Below are 27675 nucleotides of genomic sequence, written 5' to 3'. Positions count from 1 at the left end.
TAAATTTGGTACACCCACATATAAAGTGAGTCACCTAAAACTATTTTGGAAATGAGTACCTTTTAAATAAGAATCGTCACTCATCCATATTCTCCAAGTTGTGTAATTTTGTCCATGAGTCATGCTCCAAACGCCTCACAAACCTAACAGAATTTAAAAGAAACTGAAAGAGATTGGTAAAATTGTGATATGAGAAAGTACCAAACTCTCTTGTCCCACACTGCATGGGTGTAGATTCATTGTGTAGCACTCAACTGGCTGAATTAGGATCTATTAGGCTGACAGTCTCACTAAAGCTGGGAGAAGAGAATACCAGAGTGGTGCCCAGAAACTGCACAATAGCAACAAAAACCGCTCACACAGTGGTAATGGTCCAGAAGATTGAGACTGTCCAGGCGTCCCTGTCTGACCCTCTTGTCAGGCCAATTGTGAACTCAACATCACTTACACCAGTTGGCATGACTTAACTCTGCATGGACGTGATCTGGCATCCTGTTTCTCATGTGGGTATACCAGCTTATTAGCACATTCATTTCTGTAAGTGGAGTATTGGCGCTGGAGTAATTAAGTATGATTAGTCAGGGATTCCCCATAGAGCTTGTGCTTCTTAGAGACAGGATTTTATAGACTGTTAACCAACTGTTAACCAAGATGTGTTGGAATTCTCCCTTAAGAAAATAAAATCAGAAATGGAAAACTGTTTACATGAAAATATACCATGAAAAAACACACCACAGACGATGTGATAAGCAGCTTGAACAGGCCCAGGTATTACGTATTAGTGTGTAGTCTAATTTCAGAATATGTATGGGAAATTATTCACATAAAACACAAACCATGAACCATTCTTAACATAACAGTAATAACTACTGTATAATAGAATGGACACATTTTAGTGGACAGTTCTTTTTGCACCAACAAAGATTGTTAATTTAATTAAGATTAGTTTTGATCAGAGTTAGAACAAACTGCTTAAAATGAGTAAATCTAGATTTAAAATTAAGCAGAGTAGAGCTTTAGTAAATCCAAATTAATTGATGTAAACTGAAATTAAATAAGTTTAGTTTAAAGTATTTCTTAAAGGTGTAGCGGAGAGCTTGTGGAAAAACATACGTCCCACCCCACTCAAGTATTCAAGATAGACATCAAATGAATGTATTTATCTATTTTAGTTCACTTTTGTATTCTCTGATTGAGTTGTGCTTTAGAAAAGATGAAGCCGCGTGACTTGCTTCACAGCTTGTCAGACAGTATAGCTTTACCGTGCAGTATGTATGCACTCATGCGATATGTGCCGGCTGTGACTTCTGCAGGAGGCGTGATTCATGCTAACAGTCTTATGTAATATACTGTATGGTGGTAGAATCTCATTTAAACTTATTACAGCAATTTAAGCAGCTTACAGGCGGAGGGGTTCCAGGCTATAGGGGCTGCTTTGCACTACCTGCTGCACTGAATGTTACAGGATAATTGCTAATGAGTAACCATGCATTACTCATACTTAGACGTTAAGAGGATGGTCAGGGGGGCTTGCTTTCAGTTTTTCTCATTTTTTGTTTTCCTCTCTTCTCTGTTGGTACCAATATGTTTCTTCTGCTTGGATTCTCCACATCTTTTTCTGCAGGTCTAGAAATAAACCAGAAACCATCATTTGCTGTGAAAGGTGTCAGCGAGCATGATGTTAAATGGTGTCATGGTTTAAAAAAGGAAGAAGTCCTTGGTAACAAAATGTGGAAGAAGAATTTGCAGCACAAATGCATTTGGTTATTAAAGGGAATGGTCAGATCTGCAGAAAAAAAAGATTAGGATTAAGGAATGCATTTGACCAGTACATGGGTGTGGACGAATAGATGTGGAGATGATAAAAAGAGAAGCAGCTGCTGCTATCAGCAGACGAGTCTTTAGGCATTCTTTCTTTGATCTAAGAGTGATTATCATACCTCGTGTTAGATGCATCTGCCTTAGTAGAACTTTTGATGAACCAGAACTCATCTGGAGGCTTTTCTGTTTGTATATATTATGAGTAGAATATTTTCAGCGTGCAGCAGGTTTAGAGTCGATCCTTAACTTTACCCAGTTTCACATTTGAACTAGTCACCCACAACTTTCAATAACTAGCTTGTGCAGTGGGGATTTAGTGGACAGACAGACACTAATAGCAGCCATTAGATGACTATTGGCTTGTTTTTTCCCCTCTAGAACACTGTCAATATAGGATGAGATACATATTGACATGCTCATGTGAACACCCACTGAATATCATGATGTTGCAAAATACTTTTAATTTCTTTCTCCACTTTTTTTTGTTTTTCCTGTCCTCTTTTTCTTGGCCAGAACCTTCGGAGAATGGAAGGTGATACTCAGGAACCTGTTAGAGACCTCGATGAGCTGCAAAATTCAGATTGGGTAAGAAGAATATTCACTTACTACACCATGAGATTTTAACTGCTTTTAACTTTAACTTCTCTCTTTACAGCTATGATATCTAACATATTCCTAGCATTTTAGACATTTTAATGCAGAAGTGTTATTTATTGTTCGGTTGTGTACTTTACATTATCCCAGATGTTTCCAACAATGATCAAACCCAGAGAAATAAGTAATTTTTTAAGGTGCATTTCCCACTAGCTGATAATTGCTATAATTTCCAGGCAAACACAGGATACATTGCTAATAAAACTTTAATATTACCTCGTTCGTGAACATGATTTCTGCCAGATAGATTTTCATTGGCAATGGTGATTGTTTATCAGTAAAGAAGACAACTCCCATGATCCCGCGCTACCACACAATATCATCAAACTACATCTTTTTTTATTCTTTTCATGCGAGAGACCCCTAGCAGCAGAACTTACATATTGTGTGTTTAAATATGACTTTCTATCTTTATTTGTCCACCACCAGGCACGGTTCTGGGTGCAGGTCATGCGAGATCTACGGGATGGCGTTAAGTTGAAGAAGGTTCAGGAGCGTCAGTACAACCCGCTGCCCATTGAATACCAGCTCACACCGTACGAGATGCTGATGGACGACATCCGCTCAAAGCGTTACAAGCTGCGAAAAGTCATGGTGAGGATTTTACTAATCGGCACAAGCCAGCTATAAGCATATATTCATGTTTAGATATTTTCTTTGTTTTTGGATTAAGCGAAGACCAAAATAAATTTTCGTACATTTTAGTAAGCTATGTCTTCGCTGTCCTTGAAATGTTGATATCCAGTGGTTCATGGTAGTTCCCTCCTCAGTGCAAATCATGTTCCACACCAAGTTTAACAATATCATTCCAGGTGAACGGAGACATCCCACCAAGGCTAAAGAAGAGTGCACATGAGATCATTCTTGAATTCATCAGGTCGCGACCACCTCTCAACCCTGTGAGTAACACAACATGGTATCCGTAATCTGTTAGATCTGTTCTTCAATTTTAAAGTTCATACAGAAATAACTTTTTAGTTTTATTTCATGCAGTATACAATAATGTTTATTTCCATTAGAGTGGCATTTCAGTTTGAAAAAAGATGTCTAATATAGTCACGTTTATTAAAGTAACAAGCTGTGTCTGATCTTACAAAGGTCTTTTGTTTATAATTTTGACATATTCAAATTGATCAGATCTGATGCAGAGAATGAGTGATATAATGTTCATCCATATTTAACCCAAATGATTGGAAACATGATGTCACATGCACACCACTCAGAGTTTATCACTGTGATGATGATGCAGTGAATAGTTAAAAACGTGCAGTCTTTCTGTGGAGGTGTGAGGTCAAAATCTCATTTTGGTCTCTATGGTTGTCGTGTCAGGTCTCAGCCCGTAAACTGAAGCCCCACCCACCACGTCCCCGAAGCCTCCACGAGCGACTGCTGGAGGACATCAAAGCTGAGAGGAAGCTCAGGCCGGTCTCACCGGACATGATCCGCAGAAGCCGCCTGGGTAAGCTGCTGAGAGTTACACACGTAGACGTACTCATGTTTATATGCTGGCATACATGCACGAACTGGACTTATGCAACACACTCTTTGAACAAAATTTCCAACAAGTTGTGTGTTACGCCAAACTACAAAACTTAACCAGTTATTTTATCTGAAGACATCCTTTGACTCTGAGCTTCCTGCATGGCTGGCTGCACTTTATGAGTCTAACCCCTCCGCTCAGGACAAAAACTATTAACCATGACTTAACCACATCCATCATGGTTACTCTAACAGCCCTCTTCCTACATTGATCTGTTCACTTAATCTGAAGTGTCATAGTGTTTAAACATGGATTACTTTACTGCTGCTGTGAGCCTTGAGTTGTTTGCTAGACCTGCACTGCTGAAGTAGCTGCTGTAGTTCCTGATAAATGTTGGGCTGATAAGTTCTCTGGATTTCTGTATGTAAAGTTGACCTTGGTGTTTACTTTTCTATAGGAGGTAAATAATCCTTTAGGTATGCAGTCATCATAATTGGCCAATTGGATATACTGTAATGTTTCAAACCAGTTAAAACTTTAATCCGATCAAAACAGCAAATATTTTGTCAGTCTTGTACACCATATGGTGTTTCTATGCCGTTTACACAAGACCGTTTTTGTTAGAGGATTTAGTAGGGCAACATGGAGCAGTTGCATAATCAAACATATGGGAGGCCATACAAGGTCTCTGAAACTGTTGCAAAAAACAATACAGTCCTTTTTTAAAACTTACATTTTCAGAATATGTTTTATAAACTTGGCTGATTCATCGATTTCACCATCCATTTTAACTTTCATGGATTTCTTTTTCTTCTATTTGCTTCCATTCCTTTCTTTCTCTTCAAAACACGGGCATATCTGTCAGTCATGCGACCTCTTAGCATGTCGTACAGTTTTGACTCATCAGGTAAAGTTTAACGTCACCTGTTGTGTTCCTATTGTTGCACCTTCTGTTTCATTCCAGGCTATTTTAGGGTTCTCTCCTGACTGAAACACACACCCACGCCCTTTCTTTTTGTTTCATGCTTGTGGAATACGACTGTCACTGACTGTTGTGATACAGACACTTGCTGTTTACCTGAGGGAAGAGATGGGTCAGCACGGTGCAAATTAACCTCCAACTGTGTGGTCACCTTGATGTGCAATCCATTTTGCAGTCTTTGCTGGGAGTTGGAATAAAAACGTTGTTATGAATGATAAATGTTTAACAGCCTGTCCTGGATATCGTACTACACCCGTTTAAAAAAATGTTGGGATGTGTTAAACATAAATAAAAACATAATGCAGTCCTTTTCCACCTCATCAGTTGAATACAGTACAATGATATGTGATGGAATTTGAGGCCTACAACATGTTCCAAAAAAAAGTTGGGACAGTAGCATATTTAGCACTGTGACACATCACCTTTTCTTTTAACAACACTCAGTAAGCGTTTGGGAGCTGACAACACTAATTTAGAAGTTTTAAAAGTGGAATTCTGTCTTGACTTTAGGTGTTCAACAGTCTGGGGTCTCTTTTATGTTTCGTGCTTCATAGTGCACCACACATTTTTAATGGGAGACAGACCGTCCAGTCTAGTACTTGAACTCTTACTACAAAGCACAGATGCGGGCTATTTCATCAGTTTGAACACAGGCTATCTGTCTTTGTACTGTTTTCAATTGCATATAGGTCAAAGGATTTGCAAATCATTGCCTTCTGTTTTTATTTACCCTTCACACAGCATCCAACTATTTTGGAATCAGGGTTGCAGTTACTCACAGGGACTATCTGTGACCTAGGTGATGTAGGATAGCCATTGAGCCAGTAGGGCGAGATTACAGATCATCACTCCGCCTCTGCAGCCAGTCTGGCCTGCTTGTCAACCCTAATCCGCTCTCACAGTGGAATATGAAAACATTACATAACACTGGTATCAGCAGCCTACCTCAGATAAACAGTTGAACGGCAGATGACAGTTTGAATGAAGGGCTGCCGTCTCACAGGATGACCATAATCCAGACGGGTGTACGGGAATAACCTTTTGCACTGTGGCTGCACTCATTGTCTTTCCCTGCTTCCCTGCCACTTCCCCTCACTTACCTGTCTACCGTATTTGTGTGACTGTAACCCACAATTCCACAGCATCCCCTCAATTCACACCTGGTCCGACTGACAGATGCTTGTTGCTGTCGAGACCTCCCTGTGGTACCAGTCTGGTGTTAGGGATGGAAATATTCACGTGTTTGGTCCAACTGAAGATTGTATTCCTTTAATTGCTTTACAGGCGCAGGGAAAAGTATCAGCACTCCTCAGGACTTGTTCCGCAGCTCAGGTAAAGCACTCATGTGACTCGAGTGACGTCTGCTGGGTGTGAAGCCTGTGTCAGAGGTGTGATCTTTTGTTTAGGCTTTGGAATGAAATATAGTATCTTCATTTAAATGAAATGACTGAGGAGAAAATCTATAACATAAGTACTATATATGGTGTAGCCTGTCTTGGACACGATGTGTTCTGTGTGCAGTGACTCTACAGCCCAAAGTTCAGTTCACAGATTAAAATGAACACGTTCAGGATCATAGTTCACAATTTTGAATCTAATCCAATCCAACTTTGTTTGTAAAGCACTTTAAAACAACCACTGTGGACCAAAGTGCTGTACAGAAATAAAATACAAGAATAGATTAGATTCATTTAATTCATTGAATCATTGTTCACAATTTTGAATTGAAGTCACATTTGCCAAAAATGAGCTAGTACACTTCTATTGTTTTTTTCATTTTTTATTTTTTTATTTAAATTTAAATAGAATCTCTTCTTATCAGGGACACTCAAGTCTTTATATTGGCATCGTACAAAATGTGTGCAATATTCCTGTTTTTTGTATTAATTTAATTGGCCAGGATAACTTCTATCTATATTTGTTTAAAACAATACACAACAGTTTGAGAATTTATTACACTACGGCCAACAGCAAACTGAAATATTAACATACTGTTGAAGTTTTCAACTGGGAACCCTGAAATTCAGGCTTTCCAGTTCAAATTGAATGCAGATGGGGGAAGTGTTTATAGCACAGATTTATCTGTCACTTAGCAGAGACTCCGGTCTGCGGTGTAGTTTATACATTTCACACTGTATGATCAAAGAAAGTTTTTATATTTGCTCTCTCTTATTCATTCATTTGTAATACAACACTGTTCATAACCAGTAATCTTATCTGTTTCGCCGCAGACACTCCTGATGCACCCAGGAAGTTGGCTGGCAGCACCCAGTCTCTGGCCAGTGGCACCACAGGATCCAGTCAAGGTGGAGCGCAGCCCCTCAGCCAGAGGAAGAGGCTCCTCAGAGCTCCAACACTGGCTGAGCTGGACAGCTCCGAATCTGATGTAAGATATCATTACATATTGTACATATTCATTCACATATTTATTGTGAATTTTCTGTTCATACTTCTTAACTTGCAGTGCTTGATTTTATCAGAGGTTTTACTCTCTTACTCAAAGACAAGAATCATTTTTATGCTACATGTGACTACAATTATTAACCAACTCTTACCTTTACTTGAGTGTGCATAAATTGTCTTGTTTGAACCAGCTTTTAAAGGGAAAAAAGATTTTGTTTTGCCCTGCAAAGTAATTCAAAGCTATCAGTATCATATGACTAAATATGTGTTCTGATTGGCAGGAGGAGGCCACACGGAGCAGCTCCAGTATGTCCACATCTTTGCTAGATGACACGTCACCTGAGTCCATCATAGGGAAGAAGGGTAAGAGATCACCTGGAAAATGTTGTCATATATTAGTCTGCTTTTTGACATGTCTGAGTTCACACAAAACCTCTTCCTCATGTTCACCCTTTAGCAGTCTTTTCATGTGGCTTTTTTTTTCTTTTGTCCCTTTTCTCCAGCTCCTCCGAAGTTCCTGCCCGTCTCTGCCACTCCACAGCCAGACAAACGCCCGTCTCCACAGAGACGGCACTCCATCGAGAAGGAGGCCCCCACCAGTGTCCATCCCTTTGCACCTCCCTCCAGACAGGCCTCAAAGTCTTTGGTATGTCAACTGTAGAAGCTTCTCCTATTGGAACATTTATCAAGGCCTGTTAAAATAGATGTATGAAGCCTTCTACATAACAGATTTTACTGCATTGGTTATAAATACACTTGCATTAGATGATTAAACTAAGATGTCATTTCACATTCTTTATTGGTACAACTACGATTATTCTCCTTAAATGTCACTGCTATCAGAATCTCTAATCAGTCAAATGTAAATCAGTCAAATGTAAATCAGTCTGCACAGTAATAAAATTTGACTAAATGAGAAGCATAACATAAGTACATTCACATGAGAATTGCGGAGTTTATAGAATAACAAATCATAAACATGGACATTAAACTACATGGACATTAAATGAACTCTACCAACAACCGTGGACATACAATAATATGTCTGTTGACTTTACTTCCATCCTGTGACTTGTCATTTGCTTGGCATGAGGTCACTGGTTGTCTGAGTGAGTCTGTGTCAGTCGTATGATTCCTGTGAGGTTGAAGGCTGTAATTGAAACCACAGGACAGGCCGCTGTGTGAAGGGGATTCAGACTGAACTGGTTTATTTTCACCATTCGCTAGTTTAATGGCCGAACGACGTCTGGCGCCAATCCGGAAGTCCTTGCTTCACCCATCGGAAAATCGGAAAATCAGAAGAAATAAGCTTAAGACCTTGGAGGAGACGGCTCTCCTGTCTCACAAGATTTACACGACAGTGTCACAGTGTCCCCCTCTTTGAATTAATGCCCACTTACGTTGCTATTTTAGAGACGAAAGGGAAGTTGATTTATTACTCAGATATTGCTGATGATTCAATAATGTTATTTATTAATAGTAGCTTGTTCCTCATTTTTAGGTTACCTTTTTCCTTTTATGTTAATGAGCACATCCTGTTTTGCCTCTTAAAAATGAGAATATTTCCAATCCAATTTTATTTATGGAGCACATTTACGAAGGACAAGTTTACCACAGTACTGGAGAATCAATTAAAGTAAAGTTAAACAACACAATAAAAACCATAAAGGCAAAACACAAGACAATATAATAAAAACATAAAAGTAAAGATTCAAAATCTTTGTGCCAATTGAGGTCATCAAAAGCCACACATTCACAGTTTTTATCCTGCTTTTGAATAATTTCTTTTACCAGAGGCCATGTTTCTTCTCCTTTTTGATACAAACATACTAGGAGTTGAACTTCTCTAGAAGATGTTAAACAGTAAGATCCTTGTTGCAGTTCCCCGCCCTTCCTGGTTCTCATGTTATATCTCATTAAAATGTTTACGCTGGTCAGCTGTCTTATTCCAAAGACTTACTTGCAGTCATTTCCCCTGTTTTATGTAACACTGCAGCTGATGGCGGATCCCAGCGCCAAGGTAACTTGGTCAGCCTTCTGTCTATCCATCACCATCAGCTCATTTTTATTTTATAATAGCATTTGTTCTATTTTAGAACAGTAGAAATCCAGAGAACGGGACAGTTGAGAGGAGGCACAGAAGTGTAGGGATGTGAAGATATAGATCAGCTCCATCAGTAGACATGAACTGTGATCCATTGTGTCTCTGATGGAGCAGACGGAATGAAATCATCAGATAACGACAGCTGCCATCTCCATGAACTCTGAAATCAGATGATTTTTCTGTCATATGACTTCCTGTTATGAAGTTCTGCTTGATTGAAATTAAATTTCATGCTACACGTGAGATGAAATGACAGCTAATTAATGATATGAGCTCATGCAAGGAGACAGATTGTGAAATAATAAACGCTCGGGACTCTTCCAAAAACTCTAGTAAACATTTTGTCTTTTATTATGTTATCAAAGACATAACTGGCAGCTTCTGATAATATAATTTATCAATACAGTAAGTTCTCGTATTAAAGTTTATCAGGCGTACTGTATGTGATTAGCTTGTTGGAGTTTATGGTCCTGCTTCTGTTTGAATGTCCTGTTCCCTCTGTCTGCTGGTCAGGTGGAAGCCGCCAGTGGTGCTCAGGGCACGGTATGTCACTGTTACTGCTTATCATCAAAGGCACATAAACTGTGTGTGGGGAGCCCATCCAGAAAACCATATTGTTCTTGTCTTACATGGATAGGATCATTTGTGTGAATGGGAGAAAATGGCTCAGGGAAGGTTTAAACGAAAATGGAGAAGAGCTGAGAAATGATCTGGCAACACTTAAACCAAAGGCACATTTTCTAATGAGCGTAGACGACTGGTGAAGAAGTTCCCTGAGCAATTTTCACTTTGACTTTGGGCGCATTAAGCTATTAAGTTGAGACAAAAGATAGATGAATGTGTTCAAAGTCTTGAATGGAGACCTGGCGACCACAGCTTGAACTGTGATGGTGGTCCACTCGAAAATTGGTTTTGTGTAAATATCAGTCAAACAGTCGTACACTGGGTTGCACCCACAAATATTAATTTGATCTAAGATTAGTTTTTTTTTTATTAGAGTTTAGCAAAACTGTTTAAAATGAGTAAATTCAGATTTGCTTCAGATGCTTAACTCAAATTAATTGCTCAGTCCATGTCAAAAAGGCAGCCGGCTTTAGCCATTTTGCTGGAGCAGAATGAATTGTAATCCTTAGACTAAAAACTACAGTGAATTATAAAAAAAAAATCTTCATTTTAAGCAAGGTTAGAAGTTTGGTGCAACATAATTTAAAGTTGAACCGTGATTTAAATGGGTTTAACAATGAATCCTTGTTGAAGCAACCCAGTTATAACTATAAAATTCACCATGTTAAGCTTCTAAATTTAGAAATGCAGTTATCTGTTGGAAGTTTTTATTGTTTCTTAATATGAGCCCATGGGCAGGAAATAAAAGGAAATAGAATAATTGAATAAAGTGAACAGCCAAAAGTTGTGGACCACCAACATGACAGGTGTGTTACATCACCAGGATGCTCCATGTTTCTGTTCACTGTCAGTGGAGGCATCATTTGTGGTTCCCATAGAGCTGAGAAGACTGGTGTTTTCACCTTCACCACCTCATCGCATGCTTGGTGTTTTGGTAAAGTGGTGCGCAGTGGTTGATTTTATTTTGGTGAAACCCTTATGACCTCTTCTTGGATTCTGCGTTTAGCCACATTCACATGGTTTTAGTCTCATTGGCAGCGAATTCCATCACTTCTGTTTTGGGTTAGTTTGTTGACGTGATGTGTTTTTTCCTCCAGGAGGAGTTCTGTTACCCGGTGGAGTGTCTGGCTCTGACGGTGGAGGAGGTGATGCACATCAGACAGGTTCTGGTCAAGGCGGAGCTGGAGAAGTTTCAGCAGTACAAAGACATCTACACCGCCCTCAAGAAAGGAAAGGTAGACTCCACATGAAGAGTTTTTGTCATCAGGCTGATCGTTTTCCTCAGTCATCATTTAAATACAACAGATTATATTGACCTTCTTCATTCTTTCCTCTCCAGCTTTGCTTTTCATGTCGGACCAAGAGGTTCTCTCTTTTTACCTGGTCCTACACCTGCCAGTTCTGCAAAAGGTAAATTCAATCGCTATTACTAGAATTCCTCAACTTCAAATGGAACTTTAACAGTGAAAAGTACAACTGCTTATGTTTGGGGAAAAGAACACTGTGTGAAGCCTTTTGTGGCTCCAGAAGAAATGGCGTGAAATCTGGTTAATTTCCTCAAGTTATGTCACTTGAGTCGGCATCAGTTTGGTCTGAAGACAATAAATATGTAACAGAAGAAAATACGGAGGTGTGGTGGTTAAAGGTTACTACACCTCCGTTGTCCGTTCCACATTTAATCTTGAGGCTACATCAGCCACTACTAGAATAGCACATCCAAATCTGACCCGGCTGTCTGTGGTCAACTTGGTGCATTGTGGGTAATGTAGGTGTCAGGTTTTGGCAAGATAGAGAAGTAGATGTTATTTAAAAGACTATCTTTAGTTTAGCTGTATCACTTTTGATGCTTTTTGATTTAAAATTGTCCATCATGAGTTCAACAGGATTATAGGTTATTTATTATTATTATTATAGGTTATAGCTTAACAGTTCATGTTTGTCTTCCCCAGGCCTGTGTGTTCCCAGTGCTCTAAAAAGGTAAGAGCTGTTCACTTATATTTAACACACTTTTGACACTTCACAATTTTTTGACACTCTTAACACCAGTTGGCTACTATGTGCGCACTAACAGGTGCTCCATAAATTGCATATACTGTATTCTAACCATGTTTTGTATCTTTTAACCTCAGATGCGGCTGCCATCTAAGCCCTACTCCACCTTACCCATCTATTCTTTGGGCCCTGGTTCTGTTGCTAAAGAGGAGGCAAGTGGAGCATCTGCCCCTGCTGAGCCAGAGAAGCAGCCATTTGGGTCTGGACACAGCCGACACAGCCTACGCAGGAGTGTTTATAAGTACGTTACTGTAGAACTCACATTTATTTCAGATTTTCTGCAGGATCTTAAGAAGTCTAACATCCAGTATTCTGAATGTTAGGCTTCACAGTGTTTTAAATATGACTTTGACAGCTTCCAAATGTGTTTTTGGAAAAAAAAAAAAAAAAAAAAAGACAAATAGTCATACTAAACAACATACTAAATAATGTAAAACCATATCCTTCATACTTTTTAGTTTTTCCTGTATGGATGTGAAACGGGTATTAAATTACATTCATAATGGACTTAAAAAGTAAATTTAACTTGTTGAAACTCTGCTTTTATAAGGAAATGTGGAAAAAATGCTGCATTATCATTGGTTTATTCATTATTTCTTCCTGTCCTCAGGTTGTCCAAGCACAGCAGTAGCAGCAAAGATGGCCATTCGCAAGATGAGCCGGAGCTTCCCAAGGAGCTCACTGAGGACTGGGTCACCATGGAGATCTGCGTGGACTGCAAAAAGTTCATCACGGAAATCATCTCCTCCAGCAAGCGTAGCCTGAGCATGGCCACCAAGCGTGCCCGCCTCAATCGCAAAACCCAGTCCTTCTACATGTCATCGTCCAACTCGGTCAACTTCAGGCCCTCTGAGCGCACCATCAACGAGGTGTAGGAAGTGGGGCTGCCTTGTGCACTTTTGTTCACGCCTCTCCCTGAGCTTAGTTGTTCAATAAAGGAAAAAAAAAAAATCCCCTCTTGTTAAGTTTAACACAGACTGGTTCACTGTGACAATGAAGCCAGTCCATCCCACCCCAAAGTTAGGAAAGGTTCTTATACCTTACCCCATCTCAGGAAAAGATGGCATGCTATGATTGGTCGTGACCGGTCAGGACTGGAGAGTAGCTGCCAGATAACAAAGGAGAGCCATGTTTCTGTAAGCCAGTGATAATTCAGGACACCGTGGGTAAAATGGATAAATGGAGTTTCTTATGTCGCTGTTGTGAACCAGGTACGAGAATGTATTTGACATAAGAGCGGGATCAGATTAAACGGAAAGCCAAAAGTTTTAGTGATAACATGTAAATAGTTAAAAGGCCCATCCCTGATCTTAATAGGTTTTTCCAGTTCCTGTTTACTTCTAGCACTCAGGAAGAACAACAGATTGTCTTTTTTGACAGAAATGCACTGTAGATCCTGCGGTCAGGTCCGTTGGGGTAGATCTCTGCCACCCCCTGCCCCTCCTCTCTTATTCTTCCAGCAACAATTATGCCAAATGTTACATTATTCATCTTTTTAGCCAGTATAAACGCATTTACTGTTCTCTCATGTTGTAGGGACGACACGTGGAGGGGTGAGAATAATCTGATTATTTTTCTGGGTGGGTTTTAGCTCTTTGTTTTAATGTATATTCAATTCTGTGCCTGGTGCCAAAATGTAATTTTTCTTTGAATGCCTTTGTAGTTATGGACCTACTGTACATATGTTCAATAGACTCAGTCGGGGACGTGTTGGGGGGGAATTCGAGGTTTGGTTTCTTGCCCAGCCATGTTCCAAGCTGGGCAATAGAAGCACAGAAGAGTGGGGTTATGAATGTGTACATGCTGTATATCTTAATTGTTCCAACTTTAAATTTAATATAAAAAACTGAACTAAATTAGAAGAATAATTTTACCATGTTTTAAGATTTCTGCCTCTGGAGTTTCTTTATTTGAAATTCTTCTCTAAAAACCTTTATTATTAGTGTTATGTTTGTGTCAATGTAATATTAAGATTTTATTTCTACTGTACAGTTTATAAACTCCTCAGTGTTAAGATACTCCTAAATCGCAAATCGCACTTTTATCGGACCAATTTATTGTTTATGTTGGGTTTTTGTCTTAATTAATAATAATAAAAATTATTAGAGTTTTTGTTTTCCACCTCGTGGGGGATCTATAGTGCCATTTCCCGGAGTTATTCATGAATGAATGTTTGTGTGAATGGCTGCAGGTTGTCTGTAAGAACGGAATAATGGCCAAAACAAAACACTCCGCTGAATTGAATGTAGGCATTTTTAAGTGTATAACTGTCATTGAATAGGCTTTATGAACTCTTATTCCCTTTCAGAAGATCCGCAGACAGACAGACACGTGTTCATACAGTGTGTTTTGTGACAGTTGTTAACAAATGAACAAGAAGCCTAACCAGCCGGTGAAATTCAACAGATGCCATGTTCCAGTGAAACCATACATCTGATCAGTTTCATTTAGACCTCTGTAAGGAATGTATGCATGCTGTACTGTGATCTGTTTGTTTTTATTAAAGAAATTATAATAAAGTCATCATGATTCTTATTTTTGACTCGAGTATTAATTACAGAATTTAAGGAGTTAGATTTCGTACACAATGTGCCGTACAAGTGCAGGGGCACATCAGAGGACAGCAGAGGGCGCTGCAGGTGCAGAGACAGGAAATCTTTCTGCTGCACTTCACATCAGCCTGTGGTCTTGGTGACATCAAGTGGTGGAAGGTGTGCATTGCAGACATGTTAGGTTTAATCATTGCTATATTCAGAATTTATCCATGCGATTATGATGATTATGATTGTATTGTACCATAAGAGATTCTTGTCATGCAAATAGTGTCTTTCCAACTGACCACCTTCAATATTCATCATAGTAGAAATGGTGAACAGAAATTCTGTCTGTGGGCTGCTTAGAGATTTTCACTTGCCAGTAGTACTAACTTAATATATATATAGTAGTAGTACTAACTTAATATATATATATATATAACTTAATATATATATATAACTTATATATATATATATATATATATATATATATATATATATATATATATATATATATATATATATATATATATATATATATATTAAGTTAGTACTACTGGCAAATATATAAGTATTACACCGGTATTAAAATAATTTCATATTGATAAACTAAGTTGATTCTATTGATTATTATTACTAAAATGCTACTGTGTTTTTCATCTGCAGTAGCTTTGTACTTTTAAGAACTAAGTGGATTTTGTGTGTCAGCTTTTCAACAAACATCTTCAAAGACTCCACATTATGTCAACTTTTAAAACCAGTAAATCACTTTGGGGTCAGCATCTCAACAAACCTTAAAAGTTTCCACGTCAGTCCTTCATTATAGGTACAATTCAAACTTCTAAAGCCAGTAATTCAGTGTAGGGTCAGGTTTCAAAAAATCTCTAATATTCCACATGACACCTATGTTACTGGTATAATTCAACTTTTCTGGAGAAGTTTTTCCTTCTCATTTTGAGGGTCTACAGAACAGGGGATGTCACACACTGTACAAATTGTAAAGCCCCCACAAGGTAAATTGTGATTTGTGATATTGGGCAATTCAAATAAAATTTGACTTAAAGCCAGCAATTTATTTAATGATCAGCTTTTCAACAAATCTTTAAGTATTCCACAACATTCCTACATTATTGGTTTATTTTAACTTTTAAAGGCAACGGTGCAGTGTCACATGAGCTTTTCGACAACCAGCATTCGCATCCAAAATTGCTCTCAGTGTTACTCCAGTATTAAAGTAACTGAAAAAGAAACTGTGCACAATGTTAAAATAAACTGATGTCTTTGCTAAAACACCATATATCCCATCCTGTTTTGTAGGTTTAAGAATTAAGTGAATTTTAGAGAATACTCAAAATTTAGCGTATATATTGTAGGCATTTTAGCAATATTGCTTAAACTGTACAACACCATCAATCAAAATATTTAGGTGTAGCTTGCACCTCATTTTCAAATCAGTCGTGATGTTTCTGGTTTTAGGACATGTGTGAAAGAAAAAGGCAGACTCTTGTAGCAGACTGACTTTGCCTCTGACTTTATAGGTGTAAACTTTCTTAATCTCCCTGTCCATCACATTAACACAGGGGTAAAGTTACAGACTGGCATTAAGCCTTATTACGTGTCACAACAGGGATACCACTCAATTAGTGTTTCAAACTACTTCAAGCTATGGCACTTGAATTTTGTGTGTGTGTGTGTGTGTGTTTGTGTGTTTTTTTGATATTATAAATATATTATTGAGATCTGACTCCATAAAGTAAATAAAAGTCATTTTAAAAAAAGGAGACATAAAGCTTACTGAGTGATTTTTAGGTTATATTTTACATTATATTCCTTCACCCTTAGGCTACACAAAAGAACAGATATCATAGACGACTTAATGGATTGTTCAGATTTTGCTTTAAAAAAGTTTCTAGGGCTTGTTGAAAACCCACACAAGGTTTATGTAGAGTAATGTTCATACTGGTGGCTCCTATATATGCATATAGTTCATCTCATAACAACTGCTGTACAGTATGCACTGAAAAAAGAAAAAAAAAAATCCACCAGCTGTTTAAACAACTTTGTATATTTTGAAATATTAGTGGTGTGCGTTTGTGAATTATAAGTTTTGGATGTTGCTTTGAAACACACGTTGACATACCGTATACTGTAGTATACAGCATATATAAAATAAGAACACAGTTAATCAAATGTGATGTTTTGAGATTTCTAAATTAAACTAGTAAATCTGAACAGTAATGCTAATTTTGACGAACTTAAGAAAGCATTTTGAGTGAACTTCTTAGACTAAGCTGACTCAGCACAATAGCCTTTAGTCGAGTAAACTCAAAAAGGCTTTGCAGCTGGTTGTTTTATTTATTTATTTTTTTTAAAGTTTTCTCACCTCTTCTTCTTCTTTTTTTTTTTTTTACAGTGTGTGTGTACACGTGAAGACACACACCCACACACACACACACACACACACACACACACACACACACACACACACACACACACACACACACACACACAGAATGGTCTAGCAATGAAATGCTATCCCTTGATGGGTTAGTAACAGACACTGAAAATAACCCGCCAGGCCACAGCCTCCCTGAAGGGTGACCCTCACACACTGGTTTCTATGGAAAGACAGCAAGCAAACACACAGTCAATAAACAGTCTGAACAGGCTGTGTATTTAGCAGCAGCTCAATAAAAAGTTTCACAGGGTGTTGTTCTGAAATACTGCTCTGGCTAACTGAGTCGAGCATATGACATCTGACTCAGCTGGCGGCCGGTTACACGGATTGGTCACAGTCGGGTTTAAAACTTTAAGGTTTTTTGGTTTAAGTGAGACAGTCTGCTGGGTGTTGTGTGTCTTGATAATGATCAGGTATTGAATCCACACAGACACATACACAGAGGGTTACTGTGAGGCATTCAGAGTGACCAGCGCTAACAAGGAGCCATTTAATTCAATGACAGTCTGGGCTTGCTAATGTGGAGTGTGCTGAAATTCCCCTTTGGTCACTGCTCCCAGGCAAGTTTCAATGTTTCCCCACTAATGGGCAGAGATTAAAATGTAAGAGGGAAATCTGATGCAGCGTCTCTTCCCCTCAGGTCGACTTCAGCGGAGGGCTGCGTACAAGTAGACCATACCATCCAAATAGTGAGCCTCTCAGTGGGGAAACTGGTAACTAGATATTTAGCCTACATGTGGAGCTGCTCCTGCCAGACACTCTTTATGATGACAATGTGGCCTGAAGGGTCAGGAGGTTGGCACATGTCAGTCATACTGTAACATCATTTGTTCATGCTGGATAAACAGTTTTTTCCTGTCTGTCATCATTCCTCTAATATTTCACCAAAGTTAAATATAATTTTGCAGTGGTACTCTGATGATGTACGGAGAACAAATGTGTTACCTGATAGCCAGCGAACATGCTTCTGTGTCCGTGTCAACAATGTTCCCTTGAGCATGGAGACAGCATGACTCAGCCATCAAATGGACAACCATTTAAAGGGACAGTTCCCCCCAAAATCAAAAATGCACATTTTTTCCTCTTTATATATTTTTGTCTACAAACCCCAGTTCCACAATGATTTGCAAATACCTTTCGACCTATATTCAACTGAATACTTAGATAATAATAAATCAAGTCAGAAACAGGGAAATCAATATCCAAAATATAATCATATATTATATAGGAAAAATAAAACATTTTAAAGAAAAAAAAAAGCAAAAGAAAGTTAATTGTGCAAGTAGCAGCAACACATTTTGTAACATGCAGTTGATCAGTGATGCGGTCTTTAACAGAAAGACTCACTACAGGGATGCACGCCTTCCATAGATGATCCAATGGGGTGATAACAAGGTTGCCATGGCAATTGTTACCAGGAGCTGGGGCACAACAGTGAATGTCTGCTCCTTAAGGGTCAAGAGGGTTACAAAGCCATGACAGAGGCAACAGAAGAGGTGGCAACAGAGGTCCCACAGCCTCGTTGTCTTACATCCTCCTCTGATACATTACAGCTTTTGTTCTCTCTGACCGTTTCTTCAGAAGAACAGAAGAACAGATACAATAATCTCCCCATCACTATTTCCAGTGACGGTTGCCCTTAGTAGGTCGCTGCATCCTTCCCCACGTCGCGCTGTCCCTCAAAGGCAGCACTGTCACATGTCTTTACATCAACATAGCTGCCCGTGAAGCCATTTTCTTTGGTGAAACTAAAAGTAAACCACCACTGAACTACTCAAATCTTTGTGTTTTCAGTGCTTTTGTTGATCTAAAACATCACATCTTTTTATTCTACTTCATATTATGTACACTACGTATGTTGCAAGTAATAAAATTCATGAATCAGTGTAGAACCTGCTGTGTAGGGGGTTGCAAGAACAATTCCCAAAGCTATGAATCAAGCCAACTAAACTGGAATAATGTTGGCCCAGATGATTTCATTTAAGTAAAATTGTGCTTCTAATCAACATTTCAGCAAACATGACAGACTACTGTATTTCGCAGGAGGAGCTTGTCCATGTTCTGTCACAACTCACCCTATTTCCAAGTCCCACCCATTTTTGCTCTGCATTCCAGTAACAGTTGAGCAAATTTGGTACCTTGGTCAACTTTCGCCTTTTCCCGTAAAAGCGACACATACGGTCACATCTTGTTGGCTTATGTTAGCAAAACTCCAACTCCCAGTTTCGAGCTGGGTGTCCCGAGTCCCAACAAATATCTGTAAAACACTAAAATGCCCTAGTTTTCAACATTTACTCATACATTTGTCTGTATGTGTCATTGTCAAGGCTGTTACAAGCCATATGCTATGACAATAGCAGCTCTTTGTGACCCTGTAAATATGCTAACAGGTAGTTGTAAATCGGTCTTTTCTAAAGAGCTCCAGGAGGCTGCTCCTCCTTTTTTCATAAATTACCCAGCAACAAAAATGCTGCATTCCTGGTGTCCATGGTGTTGAAAGGTACGCTCATGCATGCATGCATGTGCATATGCGGTACACTTAAGGGTCCCAGTGTTCAAGATGATTATTGCTGCTAATTGAGTGTTGCTAATTAAGAGCTATGTCACTGGCTATAAGCTGCCATGCCTGGTTAAATCCATTATATGTAACTTACCCCTTAGGTCAATAAGACCTACAGTATTGTGGTAGTCAGTTTATATATTTTAGTGAAAGACAGGGGTTTACATAGGCATATTGTTTTTATGTACATATCTATGTAGATATGTGTATAGATTCATATGTTATTATCGTAATATCCCCTGCTGTTAAGATTTATATTGTGTTTACTCTTTGTCTTGTTTCTGTAGAAGTACACACACAAATAGAAATATCCCTCCCCACCTATCCACATCACCAGCTGTACATCACAAGACTAAAGATGACATCTATAGTAATAAAGATCAGTTCCCAGGGTGTTCATTTGTGTTCTGATCGACACTCAGTGGCGAGCGCTGCGTATCCACCAGCCTGAGACAGAGATTAGCCAGCTACTTAGCTAATGGTTTGCTAGCAAAGGCAAATTTAAGATGTGACCATATGCCACTTGGCTACCACATGGCATATCTAAATAAAGGAAACGGGGAAATGAAAAAGTTGACCAAAGGTACCAAGTGGGAATTACAGAGGGTCACTTGTCAATTATCACTGTGATAGAGGCATGTGGGTCAAAGAGGAATGTATTTTCTATAAAGTGCAAATTTAATAGCTGTCTTTTCTTTCATTTTCAGTTCTACAAGACAAGAAGAGCTCAAAGAGTTAACAAGCAGCCACACATGTAATTCCCTAATTGTTACAGGGAAGTCGACTCCAGCTGCCAGGCAGTGATATGCTGTGTATAAATGTCTGGGAAATTAAAGCATTAACACTTTTAGTTTCCATCAAACGAGTGCAGCCATCTGTGTAAAGAGCTTTTTGGATTACATATGTGTCTGAACAGCTGCTTGTTGTGTACGTATTTTCTGCCTCTCGTCATCTCTTGGGTTCTTAGTTCAGTTCCACCCCAGGTGCCTTCGACGCCTCTCGTCGGCTGAGCTCTCTTTTGATTCAGATGAAAGTCAGCCCGGCCTAACGTGCCGCTAAGTTGTGGCAGAGGCTGATCTGCGTGAAGGAATGCAGTCAGTTTCAAATGGTTTCCCATGGCCAATAAATCATGGCACAGGGGAGGTGATGAACATGTAGCAAAGCATTTGCCCCAGCGGCTGGTTGGATGGAGTGTCATGGTGGGTTGGGTCTGTTGGACACACAGACCAGCGGCAGGGAGCCGTGGTCAAACAGCTTGTATGGCAAAGAACCTTTTGAGGTCCAGACGTCCGCCTTCGGATCGTAACATTCAAAGCAGTCCGAGTCCTCGATGACATCGTGGCTGTTGAGGATGCGTCCTCCGGTGACATAGAGCTTGTTGTTGATCACTGTAGCGCTGTGATGCATGCGCCGCTCCTTCAGGTTCTCACACTTGACAAATTTGTTGGCCTTGGTGTCGTAGGCAATCATTCGCCTGGTGTATCCTGGAAATTGGATTTTCACTGAGCTAAGTTTGAAGAATAAGTCTGGTGATGTTTTATATTCTGTCATCAACAAATCCAATGAAAATACCAAAACCGACAACAGCTATTGTCTGTGTATCCAAAGCCTGATTTAGCTTATTCCCATGTGCCATAGAGCTCCATTGTTGTCTGAAAACTATTAAAACCATTTGACTCAGAGACATGTTCTTTCATAACAGTGGGAACTGTAGTTTATTTTGAGTTATTCCCACATACAACATCCTGCTGCTGGAAATACTCACTAGAGCATCAGATTTATCTGCAGCTGAGAATAGTTCCAAACAAATGTTCTATTCCCCTCTCTTTGAGGAACGTTTGCTAAAAACTACAGTGCCAAACTGTTTGAGAAAATCACTTTCTTTTTTAAAGAAGAAAACATAAATTTGTGGGGTCTATTTTAAGATTTGCATTTTTAGTAGGAACTGTAGTGAAGTTAGACAGTATCAAAAGACAGACTATGTTGTGATAACTATAATAGTAACTACAGCATTAACAATGAGAGCATCGACACAGATGTAAAAAGTATGAGCTGAACCTTCCAGCTGTGTCGGCAGAAGTGGATACTGATGACCTGTTAATGCTGTATGTTGTGCAGCGAAACAAAAAGAAAAACACAAGGATATAGGTTCACAAAATTCTTTAAAGACAAGAGGAGCCAGGAGAATCCACTGCTGTTATTATGGGAGTTTTCATCTTTTGAAGTCAAATTTTATTAATGCTTTTGTATGAGTCAAAATAAATCTGATGTGTCCATGAGGAAAAGAAATGAGAGCCAAATAAACTTCAGGCGCCATCAGTGCCAAAGACTGTTTGGCAGTATGTCTGAAGTAAAATGAGTTTTTGCAGCTTAATATTATGTTCTATAAATTTTTAATAAGTTGTATAAATTCAGATTTTTATTGGCTGTCGGAGTTTCTCTCATTCATCAAATCGCTCTGAAAGTGATCCTAATGATATTGTTTGCCACTGTCGTCAATATAGTTGTGGTGCTGACTCTGCCATCCACTTGAGTTAGAACAATTTTTCAAAGAACATATTTATAGTTATAGTTCTTGGCGTGGACGGACCTTAACACATGGTTTTGGTCTTTTCATGGGACTCGTTGACAATAAAGAAAAATACACAACAAGATCTAAAAATTCATTCACATCTGTTGTAGAGATGTTAATGATCACATTTGTACTGCAAAACTATGCAACAGCTGGGAAAACAATTTATTTCCTTTCATGGAGCTCACCTCCTACAATGTAGATCTTGTCTTCAATGACAGCAGCAGGAGCACAAACATTTTTCACCGTCCTCGTCTCGAGCCTGGACCACAAGTTGCGAGAGATGTGATACACCTGTTGACACATCACAAACATGAACAGACAGTCATCCTGTTTATCACAGCATCAAAGACTGTAGTTTGCTGTCTGCTTGTGTGACATCTTAGTGTTTCTGCAGACCTTTGATTTTTCATTTTCTTTTTGAAAATGCTGACAGTGACAAGGAACTGAACTGTTGATTCAGTGCTGCTAAAATGAGAGGTCTTCTCTACCTGAATCAGTCTGACTGGATTCTGCATGGCATCCTCCCCTCCGAAAACATAGATCCTCTGATCACTGGCCGCCACAGCTGGATGCAGTGCAGCTGTGGGCATTGGAGCCATGGCCTCCCACTGATTGAACATACTGTTATATCTCTCTACAGACTGGGAGATTCTCTTGTCTACCCCGATGCCTCCTAACACAAAAATAAAGTGCAGATAGGACACACTTTGGTGAGCATATCGTGGCTCCAACATGGGCTCAGCAGTCCTCCACTGGTTGGTCTTCAGGGAGAGTGTGTAAACTGTGGCGCTGACTGAGCTGTCACCTGATGCCATGCAGAGGCTGAGCCCGCCGAGCACATAGAGGATACTATGAATACACACATATGCAGCTTTGTAGAGACGCAGGGGGAGCTTAGCCAACCACTGCCAACGATGAGTCCTTTCATCGTACAGTAGGGCTTCTCGTGAGGTCTGTTCATTGTTTTTGCGTCCTCCAACCACCACTAGTGTTTCTCTGCAGGTGTAACGGCGTGGCGTGGTCCAAAGCGGCTTGAGCTCTCGGCTACACTTTGTGCTGACTGTTAGCATGAGGCGACGCACTGACTCGATAATCTCAGTACAGAGGGTGGAAGACTGAACTAAAGGGTCGTTGGCGATGAACTGGAAGAGGTAAGTTGGATGGATGTACCGAAGACGAACTTTCTTGAAGAGATCGTGGATTGCACCACGTCGTGAGAATGGGTCATGGTGGATCCATGCCAGGAGGGTCTCAAACACCTGCTCCTCCTCAGCACAAAGCCGGTCGTCTTCGAGGTAACACATGAGCTCAGGAAGAGACAACTCGCAGAAGTCCTCTGTCGCAGCGACATCAGAGAAACACCTGACCGCCATCTCCTTCGCCCTCTCCCTCAGACTCTCACAGTGAAGGATCTCAGAGAGTCGTATCATGCTCAGACAGTTCTCTGGACTCAGCTGCTCCTGCAGGAACATGGAACAGGCCTCGAACAGACCTCCGTAGTGAAGCATGGATGCTGCCTGCATGAGTGGCAACACAATCTCCATGGTGATGGTGATGCAGCCGGTGTAGACGTAGTCCACGATGCCGCTGAGGACACTTGAAGAGATTCCCTTCAGATTCACTCGCGCCTGACTGCTCTCCAGAAAGTTGCTGCAGAACATGGCGCGGAAATACGGGCTGCTGGACACCAGGACGTTCCTGTGGCAGGGGATCTCCTGGTGCTCCGTGCAGAGCAGGACGTCGGTCAGGATGCGCTCGTGCCGGAGGATGTTGAGCTGGGCGAGCAGGTGGGAGGGAAGTTCTGAGTCCTTGAAAGAGAAAACGTCTCGTGGTCTGCAGGCCATTCTGTGGGAAGAATGAAAAGAAAAGAATCACTCAGTGATTATAGTGCTATGTTTCTATTGTCTATTGGAAAGAGATGGTTGACAAACATGGGTACTGATGACACAACACCAGTGGTTCTCAAACTTTTTCTGGCATGCCCCACTTCAGAAGCTTCAGAACTTTTTTTTTTTTTATTAAACAATAAGAATTATAGGAAAAACAACTAATAAAAATGATCCAAGTTGAATTTTAGTGAGATAAATTTCAGCATTAAAGTATAAGCAAACTCGTTTGTTTATTTTCCCTATATAAAGCATAAAGCCTCACCTATAGTGGTTTTATGCCCCACTGGTGGAGTTCAGCCCATAATTGTAGGAAATTGGCTCATTCACTTTCTCCCTGAAAGTTAGAGCAGAAATTCATACATCTCCTGTGTGTGTATATTAAATGTGAGGCTACAGAAAAGGTGTCTTATGAGACCAGGATACTTGACCCACAGATGATGCCTGTTCAGTCCAGTAAAAATTGCTCAACTGGTGCATACGCCAAAGAAGGTTTCTTGTTTCTGGGTTTACTTCCTGGGGTATCTGGCCCCCTGAATATGTGCAGTAGTGTTCCTGCTCTGCCCAAAGACTTGACATTGTGATGACATCACGGGAAAATTTTGCAAATATAAAACCTCCGTGGATCAATAATTCATAATAGAGAGGCCTTAACTGAGCTCGCTTGTAGTTCGAGGTGTCCTCTCAACTGTTTTATAGAAGTTTCTTTTATAATAGTGGGAAAATGCTTTATGGGCAAAAAACTGGAATCAAGGCTGAGTGGTGGAGCTGTATCCAGGTTTCTCTTCTCCTGAGGTTATGTCCTGGACTCTTTCTTGGAAGGGCAATGTGACTTCCTGGGGTCTCACCAGGAGGTTTCCAGGCAAACACTGTAGTCTCCAGGAAGTCACCACGTACTTCCAAAAATTTAAAAGTACTCCTGCAGTTAAAGTTCAAAAGCATATCTGGTGCCTCAGCAAAAATACTTGCATCTGCCAAAAACCAACCAAATGGCTAATTTAATGAAAATGCTACTTTGTTGTGAAACTAATATAATACACCTCGTTCTGCCAGTTTCTGCTCCATACAGGTTTCATCCACACAGGTAAGGCTGGCTAGTTTAAATTGTGCCGTCACAGTATTACTACACAAAGATTCTGACTGAAAGCATAATAGATATTGGTTAGTATAATCTTTAAGTCTAAGCATGCAGCGTAGAATGACTTTATAAAACAGGCTTTATTTTTCATCTCGCTTACATCTTTGCACTCAGACTAACTATGCAGATCCCTGTGATAGCATACTGTGAATTTGTTAGCCCACTCTCAAACTCTTAAAAGTCCTGCAGAGCAGCTGTCCTTAATGTGACTATCACTGACTCACAGTTTTCTATTTTTACCCCTTCAAAATTATCTTGATGCATCCATGTAGCATTAGGCCCCATCTCCCTTATCAGGCAGTCCGATCCATCACAGCTAACATTAACAGAACTGTGTCAACAGACCATCTGTGTTCGTCTCTCCATCCCCGTGATTTTCTCTCTCTGGACCTCTCTACCTCGCTACCTCTGACGCTATTTTCTATTTATTATCTTTTTCTTTCACCATATGCCTCCTCTCTCACAGTCTCTGTCTGTCCCTCCCTGGACGGAGGGTTTGTGATGACCCTCCCTTTTAAAGAGCGGGAATTTCATTGGGCTATTAGCAACGCTAAGTCTTCTAATCACCCCCGCGACAGCTACTGATGCTCTCACTTACGGGGCCCAGTCTGTCAGATATATTTGGACCTCTGATCATTATTGTATATTATGTAATGCCACTGACTGTGGGTGACGCGTCACAACTCACAGTTTTCCCTAAGACATTAAACAAGAAACCAAAAGCTAATTATGATAAATTGCATAACCAACTGAAACAACAAAGATTTATTTCATCTTAGATCAGTGCTATTCAGAGTTTAGGAAAACTAGATTTAAAATAAATAAATCAAGATTTAAAATTAAGGAGAGCTCTGTTGCACAATTAAAAACTAATCTCAGAGGAGATATAAGAAAGTTTTAATGTTTGCCAATTAGCTAAAAAAGTTCCTCCTTTAATAAAAAACTTGTTGGCTGAATTATCAACTGAAGAGAAAGAAAGAAGAGATGCATCCTCAAACTCAACTGGATTGACTTTGTCCCATAACTTTCTTTTTTCCCCCAATCCATCTAAAAAGGCAGCTATTTAAAAGTTAATCCTCCTTAAGTACAGTTTTGAAGTTAATAAACCAAATGGATCACAGTTTAAATTGGAGTTTAAAGTTTTGGTGCAACAGAATTCAATTTAATCTAGGTTTAGAGAGGCTTAAAGAGAGGTTTAAATTTAATCTTTCTTTATTTTAAACTAGTTTAAAAGTTTGGTGAAGCATAATTTAAAATTAATCCAAGCTTTAATCAGGTTTTAAAATTAAACTTTGTTGGTGCAGCCCAACATAATGTTGTAAAATACCACTTATAAATGTATTCATCAGTATCAGTAACTGTAAGTGTGGCACAGCTAGATTATATCAGAAGTGTCTGACTCCTGTAAACCTGACAGAGAGCATTAATGATCAGAATTGATAAAAAGCGGCTACACTTGAAGCAGATAATGAAGCTTTTGCTGAACATATTGAACACTTATGCTGTAACACGATAAAATCTTTGTTCTGAAGCACTTTAATATCGTATTTGTGTCACATGTCTGATTTATGAACCTGCTGTCAGTTCATCAGCAACATCTGTGACAGAGTGAATCCTTACCTCCTGCCCTCAGAAAACCAAAAATATCCAAAATCTCTGGTCACTCTGGTCAGAAAAAATATAAGTTCCAATCAAAAGACAGCCAAAAACATTATCCGGAGAGAAAGTTTGTAGTGCAATGAGGGAGAGAAAAGGAGCATGACACAGAGAAACGACGAGCCTCTCCAGTTAGGCGCTGTGGAGCTCGCCATGAGGCCACTGTATACATTCCTGCAGCTAAGAATAGTATCCCGGGCCACTGTGACTCCAGCCAGGCCTCTCATGTGACACGAAGCTGTTTGGTACCCAGTTGCCGGCTTAACAGCTCTGCCAGGGTCCAGTGGAGAGAGTGTTTACAATAGCCAGGGGAGGGAGAATCATCACAGGGTCCTGACTCAGCCATCGAGCCCACCCAGGCAGCCTGGTGTTTAATCAAAGTGTCCCTGAGCTGCTAACCCTTGTCCATCTCTCTTTGCTGTTTAAGTCCTCCTCCTCCTCCTCCTCCCTCATGTGTGTAACCCAGGATGAAGGTAAATATAGAGCAGCGCTGATGGGCCGGCTTGATCAGGAGAAACAGCTGTAAGAACTGGGCTCAGTCTAGCTCAAGGTGTCATGGTGTTTCTGTGTGTCGACTGTGAGTGTGCACAACTGGAGATGACTGCTGTTTCTACTACTACTACTACTACTCACCTGTCTCAGGTGTCACGTACCTTGTCATGTGTGTCTCATGTTGCCATAAAGCATCCATTACATCAATCCTGGATGTAGTGCAGATATACATGGTATCAGTGTCATATTTGGCCTA

The 27675-nt window shown here is 39.8% G+C and overlaps 2 protein-coding genes across 5 annotated transcripts in view; one reads left to right on the top strand and one right to left on the bottom strand.

Annotated features, from left to right (window-relative positions):
* Positions 1–14655, top strand: part of spire1a (spire-type actin nucleation factor 1a) — a 37722-nt gene extending 23067 nt beyond the window's left edge. Inside the window, exons 5-19 of one of the 4 annotated variants that reach the window (XM_084738859.1) lie at positions 2335–2406; positions 2905–3069; positions 3288–3374; positions 3805–3934; positions 4821–4862; positions 6222–6269; positions 7169–7323; positions 7622–7703; positions 7844–7986; positions 9958–9987; positions 11166–11303; positions 11408–11478; positions 12018–12045; positions 12198–12361; positions 12731–14655. In XM_084738859.1, the coding sequence (XP_084594985.1) occupies positions 2335–2406; positions 2905–3069; positions 3288–3374; positions 3805–3934; positions 4821–4862; positions 6222–6269; positions 7169–7323; positions 7622–7703; positions 7844–7986; positions 9958–9987; positions 11166–11303; positions 11408–11478; positions 12018–12045; positions 12198–12361; positions 12731–12995 (1620 nt within the window). In that variant the 3' untranslated portion in view covers positions 12996–14655. The remainder of the gene's footprint in view (positions 1–2334; positions 2407–2904; positions 3070–3287; positions 3375–3804; positions 3935–4820; positions 4863–6221; positions 6270–7168; positions 7324–7621; positions 7704–7843; positions 7987–9957; positions 9988–11165; positions 11304–11407; positions 11479–12017; positions 12046–12197; positions 12362–12730) is intronic. The other 3 variants (XM_084738860.1, XM_084738862.1, XM_084738863.1) reach the window with 3 other exon arrangements.
* Positions 14656–20134: 5479 nt separating this feature from the next.
* klhl38a (kelch-like family member 38a) lies at positions 20135–27342 on the bottom strand. Its single transcript, XM_084739762.1, has 4 exons — positions 26892–27342; positions 22736–24092; positions 22433–22538; positions 20135–21156 (listed from the first exon to the last, which is right to left on the bottom strand). The coding sequence occupies exons 2-4, from the start codon at positions 24089–24091 to the stop codon at positions 20867–20869; spliced, it is 1752 nt and encodes a 583-aa protein (XP_084595888.1). The 5' UTR covers position 24092; positions 26892–27342; the 3' UTR covers positions 20135–20866.
* Positions 27343–27675: the final 333 nt, after the last annotated feature.

Source organism: Lutjanus erythropterus, chromosome 16, assembly GCF_056507025.1.
Source record: "Lutjanus erythropterus isolate fLutEry1 chromosome 16, fLutEry1.hap2, whole genome shotgun sequence".
In the NCBI taxonomy this organism is placed as follows: domain Eukaryota; kingdom Metazoa; phylum Chordata; class Actinopteri; order Lutjaniformes; family Lutjanidae; genus Lutjanus; species Lutjanus erythropterus.
Note: the sequence above shows the minus strand (reverse complement) of the source record. Positions and strands in the feature narration are given on the sequence as shown.

What these genes read in the sequence shown, in the direction of transcription:
- klhl38a (XM_084739762.1), bottom strand. Translation starts at nt 24,091, where the DNA reads ATGGCCTGCAGACCACGAGACGTTTTCTCTTTCAAGGACTCAGAACTT. An exon ending in ATCCAGTCAGACTGATTCAG is followed by an intron (nt 22,539 to 22,735) that starts GTAGAGAAGACC and finishes ATGTGTCAACAG; the next exon opens with GTGTATCACATCTCTCGCAA. An exon ending in CAAGATCTACATTGTAGGAG is followed by an intron (nt 21,157 to 22,432) that starts GTGAGCTCCATG and finishes TCCAATTTCCAG; the next exon opens with GATACACCAGGCGAATGATT.